Genomic DNA, 15,344 nt, shown 5'->3' with positions numbered 1-15,344 from the left:
GAAGATAAGCAATGATTGTTATACAGCACTGAAGTGATAATCTGTTTTGTATCTTTGGTTCAGTTGGTCAGCTAACTGCTGAAAAGGAATTATTCTTGTTCAGTTTTATACTTAACTTCCTACCAGGCAGACTGCTAGCGTTTGGTGCAGGTTATCTATACTGCTAACCTATGCTGAAGTACTGGCTTAAACTCCAGGGGATTTAACCAGAATGTTTGCAATTGTACACCAACACCAACCTGTTGTTCATTTGTACAAAGGAGTAGCCAGAAATTTCTGATTTTTTTTCACCAGACCTGCTTGCTGCTACCTGCTGCAACATATCTGTTCTTTTTCACAAACGTTTATCTTAAATGCAAAGCTAAAGTTGCAGTATGTGTGCTAAAATTAACTTGGGGGTGGGCATAATGGTAAGGTGTTTACCCCTTAGGCATAAGGCGCAACGTTTGATTCTCACCTTTGAAGGGAAATTGGCTAGGCACTTAGCCTAGTACTTACCTGTGAACCTAATCTAATTGGATAGCTAGTAATTTAGCCCTGGGACAGTTAATTTCTTTGTTCCCTTTTAATTTTATTTTTTGTGTTTGAAGCTAGGATATTCCGTGCCTTTATGATAGGCAGAATGTTTCTTGCTAAAACTGAATTGTACACCATGGCTTTTGATATATCCCCAAAAGTAGTACCCCACAGTGTAATGATGTTATGAACCAGTTACGCTTCTCTCACCATTAAAGGAAATACTGGAAAATGAGTAGTTATTTGGGCAGGTGGCAGCCCCAAACATAAATGCAGTTGTAAGCTGTGTAGGTGAGTGTTAATCAGACTTCATCAGTTTGTGCAGACCTGGAGTTCAGCACAAGATGAGCAATATTAAATGTTTTAATCATGTGTAGAACTGTGGACATCACTCATAAACTGCATGAAACATGTAATTTATTATATTATAATCTGATACGCACTGAATTTGATGGTGGACGAAGGGTACAAGCCTGTTGTATCCACTTCATTTGCACCTTGCTCTAGCATACCACTATCCATAAAACTACTTTGAAATGTAAGGATGTTTAGAAAAATTGTGATTTTTTTCTGACCATTTTTTGACTTTCTAACTCACTACAATCTATGTTAAATTTGTAAAGTTCATTGTACGGTAATTTTGACTATTTATCTTTTAACTGTTCTAATTGTTCTTTTAGGTATGGCCTCGCAAGTGCAGATATTATCCCCTCATACCCTTCAATCAAGTGCCTTCTGTAGCTTGAAGAAGCTGAAAGTGGAGCCAGGTTCTAACTGGGATATGACAGGGTACGGAACACATACTAAAGTCTACAGTCAAAGTAAGAACATACAGACCGCACAAGTGGCAGTCAGCACATCACTTCACATAAGCAACCCCAGCATTCCCTACGAGCAAACTGTCATTTTCCCAGGAAGCACCGGGCACATTGTGGTAACATCTGCTAGTAGCACATCAGGAGTGGTGCCAGTGTTAGGGCAGGCACTTGGCATTGCACACAACTTGACACGTCGGAGTACTGTGAGCCTCCTGGACACATACCAAAAATGTGGTCTTAAGCGAAAAAGCGAGGAGATCGACAACAACAGCAGTGTGCAAATAATTGAGGAACATCCACCAATGATTCAAAATAATGCAAGTGGTGCCACGGTAGCGACAGCTGCCACTTCAACCGCAACTTCCAAGAACAGTGGTTCCAACAGTGAAGGGGACTATCATTTAGTCCAACACGAAGTGCTTTGCTCCATGACCAACACATACGAAGTGTTAGAGTTTCTTGGTCGGGGGACTTTTGGACAGGTAGTCAAATGCTGGAAACGAGGCACCAATGAGATAGTTGCCATAAAGATCTTGAAAAACCACCCATCCTATGCCAGGCAGGGACAGATTGAAGTCAGCATTTTGGCCCGACTAAGCACAGAAAGTGCAGATGATTACAACTTTGTCAGGGCGTATGAGTGTTTTCAGCACAAGAACCACACTTGCCTAGTTTTTGAGATGTTGGAACAGAATCTGTACGACTTTTTAAAGCAGAACAAATTCAGCCCCTTGCCCCTTAAGCACATTCGGCCTATCCTGCAACAAGTAGCAACAGCACTTATGAAGCTGAAGAGTCTTGGACTGATCCATGCTGATCTCAAGCCAGAAAATATTATGTTGGTTGACCCGGCTAGGCAGCCGTACAGGGTCAAAGTAATTGACTTTGGTTCAGCAAGTCACGTATCGAAGGCAGTGTGTTCAACCTACTTGCAGTCCAGATATTACAGGTAGGATTTGCAAGCTGTGTACGTACCAGATTTGTGCACTGATGTTATTGATGCTGTACTCAGAATACTTTGTTTATGTTGTGGTCACAAGGTTTAAATTGTTAAGAGGAACTCTAGACTAGCAAATCCATCTATTTGTCACTGAAAAATGCCATATATAATAACATAAAGGTGGGTGCTGCCTTTGGTTAAGACCCAGCTGCAATACTGTTACCTTTTTACCGAGCTAACATAGCAACATTCAGTTACATTTGTACTAATTTGAAGTTGGATATTGAAAATGTTCTGTGTGCAAGAAAAGGAGGAATAGAGATTGCTTTCTCACATATAATGATATGGTGCTGTCTCAGAATTATTCCTTCAAAGGAAAAAAGTGCACTTCGTACAGAAGTAAAGTAAGATTGCATAGCACGGTTTTCATGTTTTGAACCCAGCTTGCATAAAAAAGTGCTTTTATAATACTTAAAAAAGTGTTGGAAAGTTGCCCTTATATTTGTGGTGCCTATCCGCCAATGAAATACTGTGCACTTTCTGTAGCTGAAGTGTTTTAAATCGTATGGATACTAGAGTAGTTTTTAGAATTTGGCCTTGATCACATCAATTGCTAGTTTGGTTACTTGAGTATTGTAGATGTCACTAACTTGTTGAGAATACTTTTTTACTCTGATCAGCTATTGAATTAATTCACCTATCCAGCCATTTAGCAACCATTCTTCCATGCATCCATCCATTTATTCATGCATTCATGTCTTCATACATCAACTTTTTTCTAAAATGCTTGTCCTGATGAGAGTCTTCTTATAATCAGCTACACTTCCTACAACATCATGCAGATCCACAGGTAAGCTGAGCTGTGTAGTCTTTTCAGGGTGTTCTGGGTCTACCCTGGGGTCCCCTCCCAAAGAGCTATGCCTGTTACACTTCCATGGATGGTACCCAGGGGTATTTTCACTAGATGCCAATTAATCAGTTAACCATGAGGTGCAGCAGTGCTATTCTAAGATTCTGTTGCATAGCCAAGCCCATCACTCTGTCATGGAGTGTAAAGCCAGTAACCCTGCAAAGGAGTTTAATTTCTGCCACTTCCGTACATGATGTCATCCTTTCAGTTACTACCAAAGCTTCTGGACATTGGTAGTGTCTGGCTTATCTGGCAATTAGTGCAGAATATCACAGATCTGGGGATTACCCATCATCTGGGAGTAAATGTGCTCAAGTCTAGTTAGGGAGGCTTGATAGTTCACAGGTATAGGGGCAAAAAGAACCCAGAAAGTAATACAACACACCAGTAATATCCAGCTCTTTCAGCAAGGTTAAAGGAACTTGTTTTCATCCAGTCCCAAAAACCTTGTCATCTCAGAACTGTTTAATTCTCACAGTGACCTGCCAAGCTCTGTGAGATACAGGAGTAAAACCCTGTCTATTACCAACACAACCCAAGTTTGATTAATAGCTGTGGCGCTGGAAGACCTGGATGGAGAGTGGGTAGGAGTGAGTGGCTTATGCCCGTTATTCAATCTTCAGGGGGATTTGATATTCCCTTTGGGCCAATTCACTCCTGTGAAAACAGAGGCATGCAGGAAAACAGTGGCTTTAGTACTGGCAGATGAGAGCTCGGTGGTTACAAGCTAGTGACGGTAATTCTCATGTGGTGTGTGTGTGTGTCTGTGTTTGTGTGTGTGTTTGTGTTTGTGCATCTGTGTGTGCCTGTGTCCTGCTGTGACATGGATGCCCAGATCAGTTGACAGGAGCAGGGTTAGGGCCAGAATAGAAAAGACCATCATGGCTGCCTGTGTGACAACCATTCCACCACAGATTGCTTTCACTCTGGTGGAGGGGAATGAATGGATAGTGGGAGTGACTTGATGGCCAGTAAGCGCAGGAGAAGAAGTAGGATGCAGAAAAAAATTGTAACAGTGTCCTTTGCTGCAGAACTGGGTTCAGTCCCACCAGTGTCTCCTAGCACTTGCTCTTCAAAAGACTCTATATTCACTGTATTTGAGGAGTTCCTCAAAATGCGCTTTTCACCCCCAACACTAATTTTATCAAGATCAGCAGTTTTCATCCCTTGCTGAGAACAGCCTGGGCAATGTTGCACATACCTCCATCCCCCAAGTCACAGATGACTTCCCAGAACCTCTTTAAAGCCATCTAAAAATCATCTTGCTTGGCCTCATCAAACTCCTTCCATTCCTAAACATACACTTTGGTGACTGCCACAGCAGTGGCTTTCTGAAAGTCAGATCAGCAGACCCTCCCCCCCCCCATCAACCCTCACCTCCCAACTAGCACTCCTTGGGAGTTGTTCTTGTTTAACATGAAGGCCTCCCTCACTGTTGGTGTCGACTAGTGGGTTCATGAAATGCCACTGCAACAACAGTGACCACCATTTTCCCACATCTCCTTGCCATTCTCTCAATTGTGCAGAATCCACACCAAGTCCATATTCCCAATCCCCTCTGGTGTATGACGGCTTTTTCCATGGGTCATAGATGAACTCATAGACAATGTCACTATATGTCTTGGATTCCCTAGTCTTGATCATTTAATATACCTGCCATGTGACTCACTTTACAACTAGAAAGTGATTGGGTGACAGTTTGGTACCTGTTTTGAAAATTCCAAAAGTATAATTGCCTTAGGTTTAATAATATGTCCTCAAAATTAATCACCAACCTTCGGCCCAGGGTGCTTTGGTAAAAAGTACACTGATGAGCAGTCTTGTTTGTAGACATGATGTTCTCTGTAGACAGTCAGTGACTAGCACAGAAGTCCAATAGCAGTTTATTCAGATCAGGAAAAAAAACATTCTTTGTAGTCATTCCCTTCCAGATACCTGTTGCTCCTCCTACAAGTGATGATGTTTTCAAGTAAAACTAAAGTGTGACTTGGTGTTACCCTGTCAAGCACTGCTGCCACAATCTCCAAAAAGGATGAGTACACAATACTTGTGCATAAACAGACTTTCCTTTCTGTAGCTGACAACTGCATTGAGGTGGCAGTCTTATATACTGGCACAAATTCCAACTGTACATCACCTGTCAGTGTAGCTTTTGAGTAGCACCTCACTCACCTGGAGTCTGTGCCAGTGGGCAGCTCCATAATAGGAGAGAGAGAGAGACAGAGAGAGAGACTACTCTCGATTGATAAGGCTAGTTTCAAAACCAGTTCTATGCGTAGTCGTAAGACCAACAATATCCATCTGGTTCTTTTCAACTTCCCTCACAAGTTATTGAACCTTCCCTAACAGTAAGATGACAGTCCGAATCCCAAGTGCCATTATAATCCAGCTTCATGCATCTTTTATGGGCTGAACCCAGCCACTACATATGTCAGTAGGCTACTAGGTGCTTTCTTATAAATACTACTTCCTGGTTGGGTCTCCAGTAATGCATCTTGGAGTCCCTGTCCTAGTGAAGGGTCTGCCTCTTTTCTCTTTCTTGGAAGCATACATCGTTTGGGTATTTTTGTGGATTTTGTTACTAGCACCTTTCATTAGACCGTACTGCCAAAGGGTGACCATATTAGGAGCACAGACTTCCAGGCAGCATAGCTGTAATTATTGTCGAGCATGTAAATGCTGTGGCTGATTCAGAACTAAAAGGACTTATAGCTTGTAAACATTCTGATTAAAGTACCAGAAATGGGTTCATTTGGTATTGTATTTAATTAATTAGAAGCACATTCATTAAAAGAAAGCAGAACAAAAGCACAGCAGTATTTAGAGACTATCCCTGCCTGTCTAGCAATGTTGGAGCCTTAAGTCAAAATTGCTGCTACCTCTCCCTGAAGCTCTCAAAAAGTACTTTTCTGATGAGCAGCAAGGGGCATTTCAGTGTGGATGGAATTTTTTACTAAGATGAGAATATAGTTTTTGAGTTTATCAAATGACAAGGCAGAGAGTATGCTGCAATTCCATGCTACTGCCTTAATTCCTAGTGGGGCTTTGACATAACATCCAGCTGCTAACCATTAATACTTTTTAACTTATAAGAATAACTAACATGTTATGTAGACTGCTATCATAAATTTTATATTGTCTCCCAGTGCTTTACTTTCTCACTGGTAATTTTGAATGGAGTGAGTGCCTTGTCTTGACCTGTACGCACAACTGTATTTTTATCCATGTGATTACAGTTTACTGTCTGTACTCACAAGACTAGATAATGTTTATTCTAGGACCAAAACATATAGTGAACTTTATTGGTTTATTTCTTATCAGATTAGTTCAATTAACAATTTTGTAGAGTATCAAAGATGGATTATTCTGTGTGCTGATTGTACAATTTTATGTTTTCCACTGTACTGTGTATTACAGTACCTGCTTGTTTTTTTGTTTTTTTTTATTGTGTGTGTGTGTGTGTGTGTGTGTGTGTGTGTGTGTGTGTGTGTTGTGTGTGTGTGTGTGTGTGTGTGTGTGTGTGTGTGTGTGTGTGTGTGTGTGTGTGTGTGTGTGTGTGTGTGTGTGTGTGTGTGTGTGTGTGCGTGTGTGTGTGTCTTTGTTTGTTCCAGAGTCCCCTCGGTAAGTGGGCACCACACACTAAGGTCAACCCAGTCAACAATACTTAATGGATATATGAGTATCTGAGCCTGCAGGCAGGTGATGCTGATGGGGTCATATGGAGCTCAATGTATAGGCTGCAGGGTTTCCTGCTGAAGTTTGCTGCATCTGTCTTGTTTTGTTGCATTGCAGTGAGTTCTAACTACCAACCACAGGTCATGATTTCCATGATGCTTTGTTTTTTTCATTAGCAGCAAAAGTCATCTATTTCTTACGCATGAGATCTCTTAGAGTTGATCCCTTGCTTTGTGGATCCAGCTGAGATGACAGCTGGGGTGGGGGAAGGGAAGGATTGTATATGAGAGACAGAGAACAGTGAGAGCGTGCTTGGAAGAGAGGGATAGCATCAGTTGCAGCATGTTAACAAAATGAAGGGATATGTTTCATTGCTGCGCTGACAAAAACAATGCTATGTTCTCTGTCCCTTGTTTTTACTTAACATTTCTTAGAGCAGCAGTGTGGTCTGCTAGGCCAAGTTGGGCAGTGGTGGTAAAACTGATAAAGAGATGTATGCACTGCAACCCCAGAAACCCACATGATGCTGCTGCTGTTTATGCATATTAATGATGTTGTCCCCTTCAGCTGCCATAGTGGGCCACGTGGTTCCACAGATTCTCTAGCCAACAGAAATAACCTGTGTCAGTTATGCTTTGAATATTTCATTACATTACTAAATGCTGTGAATTGATGCTGTGAAAAAAAAATGTGTTCGCTACTGAGTTCTTTTGTTCTGTCTGCACCATCCCCTCACCAGCTGCAGATGTTCAGGTTTCCAGTGTCTAGACTGCATGGTGGCCAGCCGTTTAAAGTCAGCCAGTGGGTGTGGTGCAAGTGTGACTCCACAATTCATGTACCTTTTTTTTTCACATTTTCATTAAAGTATTGAATGGAACAGCTGTCTGCTTCTTTACTGAAACTTCTCCTGAACTGGTCCTTCTATGACCTCTTGCTTTCTTTCTAATTTGTATTTTTTTTTTACTTTAATTTTTTGCCAAATGTTCACTGTTCAGGTTACAACAGAGCTGATAAACCATTTATACTATAAATAGCACATTTGATTTTTGTAATCAATTAGATTAGCTTGGTTTTTACTTTGTAATTTGGTACTGCTTCTTATGTATTACTTTTTATTTTACATTGTTGTTAATACTGTCCGGGATTTATTTATTTTATATTCCTTCTGTATTTCTACTGACTAAATACATTAATTATTGACTTTTCTAAGACTTTTAACTTTTGCATTCATATGAAAAGTTTACTCCTCTTTCTGTTGTGTATGTGTTTCTCCATTCATTTCTCTTGTATAATCCAGAAGGTGTTAATAAGTCTGTTTCTTTTGTAATATCTAATAATATAAGCGATTCTTCTGATGTTAAAAGAACTGGGAATTATTTTTTTTTTCCTTAATAAGAGATTTGAAAGGGGATCTGTTATGAAAACTGTGTCTAATTGTTGAGTGAAAAGCCCTTTCTTATGAATGAACCGTCCATAAATAGAGGTTGTCTAATTTGTATGTCATCCACGACTGCCACTTGATACTTTTTGCCTAACCAGCATCCATCTGCTAATTCAGTGCATATGGCCCTTTGTAATTAGAAACTGTCAACCTGTAACTCTTACGTAAGTCAAAATCAATGTTGTCAATATTATTGAAGAGAGCATTGTAACATCACCCTATATTTTCTGCAGAAATATGGGAAACATGAACCCCGATGATTTTAACCTTTTTGTAAACTATTTTTCACTTCACAACCGTTTTATTTATGTATTTTTTTCTTTGTTTAGCTCAGCATTTATTCATGTATGGCTCTTTGCAGTACCCAGTGTCTTTTATTCCTCTAACTGTACACCTGTGGAGAGTACTGTTTTTTTTTTTCATCGAGCCTGTCTTTTCCTTGTTAAAAGTACAGTGTGAAAGCAAAATGTCCTTATGCCCTGTGCATTTGAAGTATGGAAGCCGCAGTGGTGCAGCGGTAGCATTGTTGCCTCACAACAAGAGGTTCGCCTGTTTGATTCTTGGTTGGAACACCTTCTGTGTGGAGTCTGCATGCCCTCCCCGCAGTCAAGTGGTGCTTGAAAGACATGTGTGAATGGGAGTGCCTTCGTTGAAGGTTGGGCTGGCACCTCAGCACTGTAAAAATCTACTGCCAATCATTAGCTGACCGGAGTTCTGCAGTGGTGACCCCTAAATGGGAAAAGCCGAAAGAAAAACAACAACAACCGGTTGCACTGCTTCCTAGTCCTGGTGAGGTATGTCGGCTGCTTCTGATTTACATACTGCTGGCTAACATGCAAGAGGTTGAAATGTCGTTATCACAAAGACAGTTTGTACATGTTTTGTTGCTAAATTTGGTCTGGTGAAGTGATTTTAGCTGCACAGTTTGCAGGTAGACTTCCATGAGTCAGTTTGCTTTGTTTAAGTGTAGTTTACAGTGGTTAAGGCATTGAGCAGTACATACTGCTGTTCTTTATACCCAAGAAATGTTGCAACAGGACCTCAGAAAAAAAAGCAGTACTCATAAGATTGATAGTGGAGAAAAATGCTTATGTTGTGGTCCTCTGACTTGTAGTATCCCTTTTAGTCCATAACTGTTTCCACTGAAAAGAGTAAAAAATATTTTTCTGCAATGGCAAATTATAATATATTGAAAAAGAAAACTTGCACAACGAAAATTTGCAAAAATCTACCTGTAGTTAAACAATATCACCAACCCAGAAAACTACAGTAAAATCTGAAAGATGTACTTACCTGTACAGAAAATGATTGCTAAGAAAAACAGGTATGCAACCACGTATAGCAACTAAACTATTTTTAAAGTAAGAAAAACAGTCTGTGGGTGCATTTTGCCACTAATTCTAACAGATTTGTTTCACAGAGCTCTACACAAAATGCACTTCCTGTAGTCTTTCTTATTTGAAATGAACTAAGGGAACATATTTTGTTGATGTTCAGGATAGTGGGACTCTAACTATGATACAGATGTTTGTAGTTCAGTTAGCGGTCCTGGCTATTAAAAAAATAAATTTTGAGTGCAGAACACTGTATAAAACAAAATAATTTTTTGCAAGTAGTAAATTCAGTAAGAAATGTGGGATAAGATGAATTCATGTACTCATGTTAAGTGACACATTCCATGAAATCCCTGTTTTTTTTAAGTAGTTAGATAGTTCAGATGTTGACATTCTATAGTATTTTCCATGCAAAATGAAAAGTTTGTGTCTTTAGGGATGCTGGCTGTAGCTGTGTAGCTGATAGCCAATTCCGTATCTTAAAGAAAAGAGAGTGAGATTGTGTACTACAAAAACTACTTTCTGAAGTCAGAACATCAGCTGTGGATGCACAAGATGTGGGCTGAGGCTGTAAAAACACACCAGATTATAAGAATGCAATGGAAAGGCGAATGTGGAGCATAGCTCTCATCCTCTTGGCACAAAAAGTCTGGACAAACTCCGCAAAATACGGACAAATTTTAAATATTGCTGTGGAGCAATCTTTAAGGCTGTTTTTTCTGCGTATACTGTTTTGTGTACTGTGCAGTGAAGGAAGCCTTCTGGGGATTAGGATAAACAATTGAAAAATAAACCAGTGGTCTGTAGCTACACAATGGATTCTGGGGGCTCAGCTCACTCCTACCACTTTTTTTTGGCAATAGTTATGGTTGCCAGAAAGCTGATCTCCAGTGGAGAGGACCAACCAGTTCATGGGGTTATGTGGGGTGCTTCTTTGTGTAGGACAAATGTCTGGTAATTGAGTAGCAATTGCAAAGATTAAAAAAGTAACACAGAAGACTGCTGGAAATGTTAACTTTTTTGTAGTACCTTTGATAGTAGGGTATTAAAACTATAGGTTTGTAGTTAGAAAGGGAGATATTTAGTCCTTTTTTGTGAAGTGAAATTATTATAGCTTATTTTTATAGTGTAAGCACATATCCTTTCATATGCTGGCTAAGTATGATCATAGGAGATTACTATGCTATCGACCCAGGTGTCATTTTAAGACTAGCCATTTCAACCCAATGTAATTGCATTTAGTGATGACTGCCCATGTCAAGGAGGGTTGTGGGAGCTATTCCTGGTAAGAATTTATGGTGCCCCATCCACTCATCCAGGTTCCTCTTGAACAGTGTCATAGGGGTGCTCTGTTTCACATGAATTGGTAACCTGTTCCAAAGACGTGGCAGTTGCTGGGAGATAAATCTGTCCCTCCAGCATGTCCTGTTTAAGTCACAGGCCATATTTAAATCCCTGGAACAGGAAGTCCTAGACCCATTTGATTTACGGATATTTACGGTTATGCAGTAAGTTCATTAAGTTTGGGTCTTGGGTTGCTCTGTAGGCCAGGCATAAGTCTCTCCTAAGAAGTCCATATGATACGGAGTTTAGTGACAGAGATTTTAGTTGGTCAGTGTAAGGCACATGCTGGAGGCCCTTGATCTTCTTTGTTAGAAACCTCTGAGGTCTCTCTAATTGCTGTAAGTGCTTAGTACGGTCCATAACAAATGGGGTGTTAAACTCAATAATGGGTGGGATAAGTGCCGAGTATAGGGGGGGTTATAACTTCTTTTGCTCTCGAGGCAATGCCTTTACTAATCAAGTGAGCTACATGGAAAGCTTTCCTTATAATGGTAGACATGTGGTGGTTGAAGTTAAGGTTGTGGTCAACCTGTGATCCCAGGTCCCCTACCAGTTCATGGGTATTTAGGGTATTGTTATTGATTTGATAGTGTGAAGGGACATTGTTTACACCAAAGGGAATGATGATGCATTTCTTTGCATCTAGTTTGAGACCTCAACTAATACACCAGTCCTTGCTCTGTGTGAGACCATCCTGGAGTATACTGTCATTATTTGGGGATTCAATGATTGCACTTAGTTTGCAGTTGTCTGTAAACTTGGTCAGGCACAACCCTTTATTTTTGACCTGAATCTCTGAGAAGTATATACCAAACAGTAGGGGGCCCAGCACTGACCCCTGTGGCACCCCACTGCTAACAGGTCTGCTGGTTGATGTGGAGTCACCCACTTTGATAATGTGTGTCCGGTTTGTGAGCCACTTGGCAACCCATCTTACAGTAAAGGGGTTTACATTCAGTTTGCTAAGTTTATCGGTAATACCTGAATGTGGGATTGTGTCGGAAGCCTTTGCCAAGTTGAGGTGTGCTGTGTGCACAGATTTGCCCTCATCAATGGCCTTGGTAACACTTTCAAAGAAATCTACCAGATTTAACATGCAGGAATCTGTCATTCACGAAGCCAAATTGTGTAGGATCCAGGGTTTGAAGGTCACCTATGGCTTTATTTATGAGGTCCATAATGATACGTTCCATGGCCTTACAGATGAGGCTGGTCAGGCTTATGGGTCTGTTAATTCCATAGGTCTGTTACTAGGCCACCTTTATGAAGGGGAGTAACTGTAGCTGTTCTCCATTCTGCAGGAACAAAGCCTGTGGTTAGGCTATGATTGAAAAGGGTACTTAGTGGTGATGCTAGTTGATGTTTTAGCCTGTTTAGAAGAGAGCCCATAGAGGCCATGTTCTTTGCCTTGGACAACACTTTGAGGACCTGTTCTTCAGATATGTAAGGTGGGGGGGGGGGGGCTGAGTTTGGGGGAGGGTTTGTTGTAAGTTAGAAGGGATAAGAGCGTTACATTTTCACCAAACCTGTCCGCTAGCAGGTTCGCTGTCTTTGTGGGGTCAGTGTACATGATACCAGTTCTGCACATGCTTGGGTCCTACCTTTTAGGTTATGTACATAGCTGTAAAAGGCCTTATGGTTATCCTTGGCAGTACTTACTAGGTTTCTCTCAAAGGAGCTCTTGGAGGATTTGACAAGTTGTCTTAGTTGTCTGTTAAGGCTGAGGAGGGTGCTTTTCCATTGTTGGGTTATTGCCGTTGTTTTCTTGGACAGCAGCTTTTTGTGTTTATTGTAGAGTTTGTTGATGCTGGAACTCCACCATAGCAACATGATTTTACTTGGGGTTCTGGCTTGATTTTGTCTGGTACAGTCAAATTTATACACGTATGTAAGTGATTGTACAGGGCTTTAGTGTAAGCTTCGGCATAGTTACCACTTTCAACTTTGGATGGGCTCGGAATGCATTTATACCTTCACCTAGGAAGGTATAGTTTGCCTCGGTGAAGTTTTTTAGTCTGATTTCACCCTTTGTGAGTTCTGATGTTAGTGTCAATTTGAAGGTGACTGATTTGTGGTCAGTTTTAGCTAATGAGGGGGCAACAGTTGCAGCTGTGCACCTGTTTGGCATGTTGATGAGGACCAGATCCAGAATGTTTGTTCCTTTTGTTGGGGTACGGACAATTTGCTCCAGGACATTTGAATTCACAAAGTCAAGGAACATTTCTGCTAGCAAGTTTGGGGTACAATAGGTTTCCCAGTTGATGTTGGGATAATTGAAATCCCCCATAACCAGTGTGTTCGGTAAAATTTTGATTGTCATCACTTTGGTTATGTAGGCTTCATGGCTGTCGTGACCTTTGGAGGGGGATCTAAAACTGGCTAGGACTCGAATGGGGGTCTTACCCACTGTAACCTGGACCTGGATTAACTCCATGGAGTTGTCCGGTCTAATTAGACATGAGGTGAATTTATCTCTAATTTAGATTGAAACACCGCCTCCTTTGCTTTTCACATGTTCATTTTACAGTGTAAAGATGTGGAAGGCATTGTTGCCTTGCAGTGCTGGGGTACTGTCTGAGGCCTTAAACCAGGTTTCTGTAACTGCACAGACTTATACATCTTCTGGTGATAGAAGTGTTTTTGGGGAGTGCAGTTTTTGATTTAAGATCCTAGCATTTAGCAGCATGACCCTTATTTTGTTCTGATTGGTTAATTTCATGTTGGTAATGTTGTTTTCGAGACCTCACCTAAAAAGGCACTATGAGGGAGGCAAGAGATTTTGCCACCAGCCGAAAGCTGGGGGTGCCAGGTGCAGATCGTCTCTGGCAAAACAGAGAGGTTTGTCGACTATGGCTTTCCAGACAGACAGGAACTGGATCCCCTTGGAATGACACAAAAAACTAAGCCAATTATTGAAATCAGTCATTTTTTGTGTATACTGTCACATCATTCTAGGTGTGGGTAGTATGCTGCTCAAGGCTAGGTACATACCTGCGTGGGACATACTCAGAGAGCTTGACCATGTCTCTCTTTATATAGTCCAGTGAGTTACATCTCAGGTCATTCACACCAACATAAACTGTGATGGAGTTATAATGGATCTTGTTGCTGAGAGACCTGAGTATGAGTGATTTGGTGAATCCTGGCACCAGACAGGCAGCTGACCTTGACTTTCTCCTTGTCCATCCTGGTGAGTGGGACATCTGTGTGTCTCACTACTGAGTCTCCAATGACAAGAAAGTATGGAGGCACTTAGTTGTAGAAATCCATAAGGTTTAAGTGTCTTTATCTGTGAGGATTGTCATGTTCAACCCCCATTTTCCCATTTTCTACATGGGGTCAGGGTGTTGTGTTAACTGTCGCCATCTCTCGATTCAGTGCCACACTCCTGCCTTCTTCGACACTTATGCCTGACTGTCGCAGGTCTTCTCTCATACAGCCCATCCACCTCTTTGCTGGACACCCTTGTTTCCTCTTGCTTTCTTCCTATCTGTCCCAGGTCTTCCTCACCACCCTGTCTTCTGTTTTTCTGCACACATGTCCAAACCACCATAATCTGTTCTCTTTGACCTTTTCTGCAATTGGAGCTATTTTAGGTCCTATTCTGATGTCCTCATTTCTTCATCTGTCCCACAGTGTGCATCCTACCACCCATCTCAGGCACTTCATCTCCATCATCACTAGCTTCCTGAACTGCTCTGTCTTTACTGCGCAGGTTTCTGTACCGTACAGTAGTACTGGTCATACCACTGTTTTATACACTTTAATTTTTCAGCTTCTTTGGCATTCTTCTGTCCTATACTACACCTGACTCTCTGTGCCAGTTGGCCACAGCTCCTCTGATTCTAGCTTTGACATCCTCATCATAAACCTGTGAGGTTTATGTTTCTTTATTAGTTGCCTAGACTACTCTACTGTGATTGGCATTTATGTTGGAAAGTAATAAACTGAATTTAGGAATTGCTGTAGTACTAGTTGGTTGTTTGGCAGAGAGGGGTTTTGTTAGTGATTTTCCTGAGGAGACAAGTTTCTTTTTCCTGTTCAGAAATGTTTAGGGTTATTGGAAGAGGTTTGTATGAGGTTGCTAAGTTATTCTTGTCTACCTGAATGTGAAGGTTTTTGCAGTGTGTGAAGCAGGAGGCTGTATTGTGATTGACTTTCTGTGGTGTGTCACAGCTTGATGTCACAGATCCTTGCTCTGGACTTATACAGGACTGTGGAAGAAGCCAGACTCCTGAGTTTGTATGTAGATTCAGTGATGTTTACAGTGGCCTTAACAAACATGGTAAGGTGAAGAAGGGCTTTGTCAAAGGAATGTAGATAAGGAAGATTCTTAGTTACTTATTTATTGTTTGATAACCATATG

The 15,344-nt window shown here is 41.1% G+C and overlaps 1 protein-coding gene across 1 annotated transcript in view; it reads left to right on the top strand.

Moving 5' to 3' along the window:
• Positions 1-15,344, top strand: part of HIPK2 (homeodomain interacting protein kinase 2) — a 1,139,975-nt gene that overhangs the window by 319,221 nt on the left and 805,410 nt on the right. The window contains exon 2 of the mRNA XM_044088176.1: positions 1,197-2,283. Coding sequence (XP_043944111.1) covers positions 1,197-2,283 — 1,087 coding nt within the window. The remainder of the gene's footprint in view (positions 1-1,196; positions 2,284-15,344) is intronic.

Source organism: Protopterus annectens, chromosome 11.part0 (assembly GCF_019279795.1).
Source record: "Protopterus annectens isolate FY-2018-M chromosome 11.part0, PAN1.0, whole genome shotgun sequence".
Taxonomy (NCBI): Eukaryota; Metazoa; Chordata; order Ceratodontiformes; family Protopteridae; genus Protopterus; species Protopterus annectens.
The sequence above is the reverse complement of the archived record's forward strand: the minus strand, read 5'-3'. Positions and strand labels throughout refer to the sequence as shown.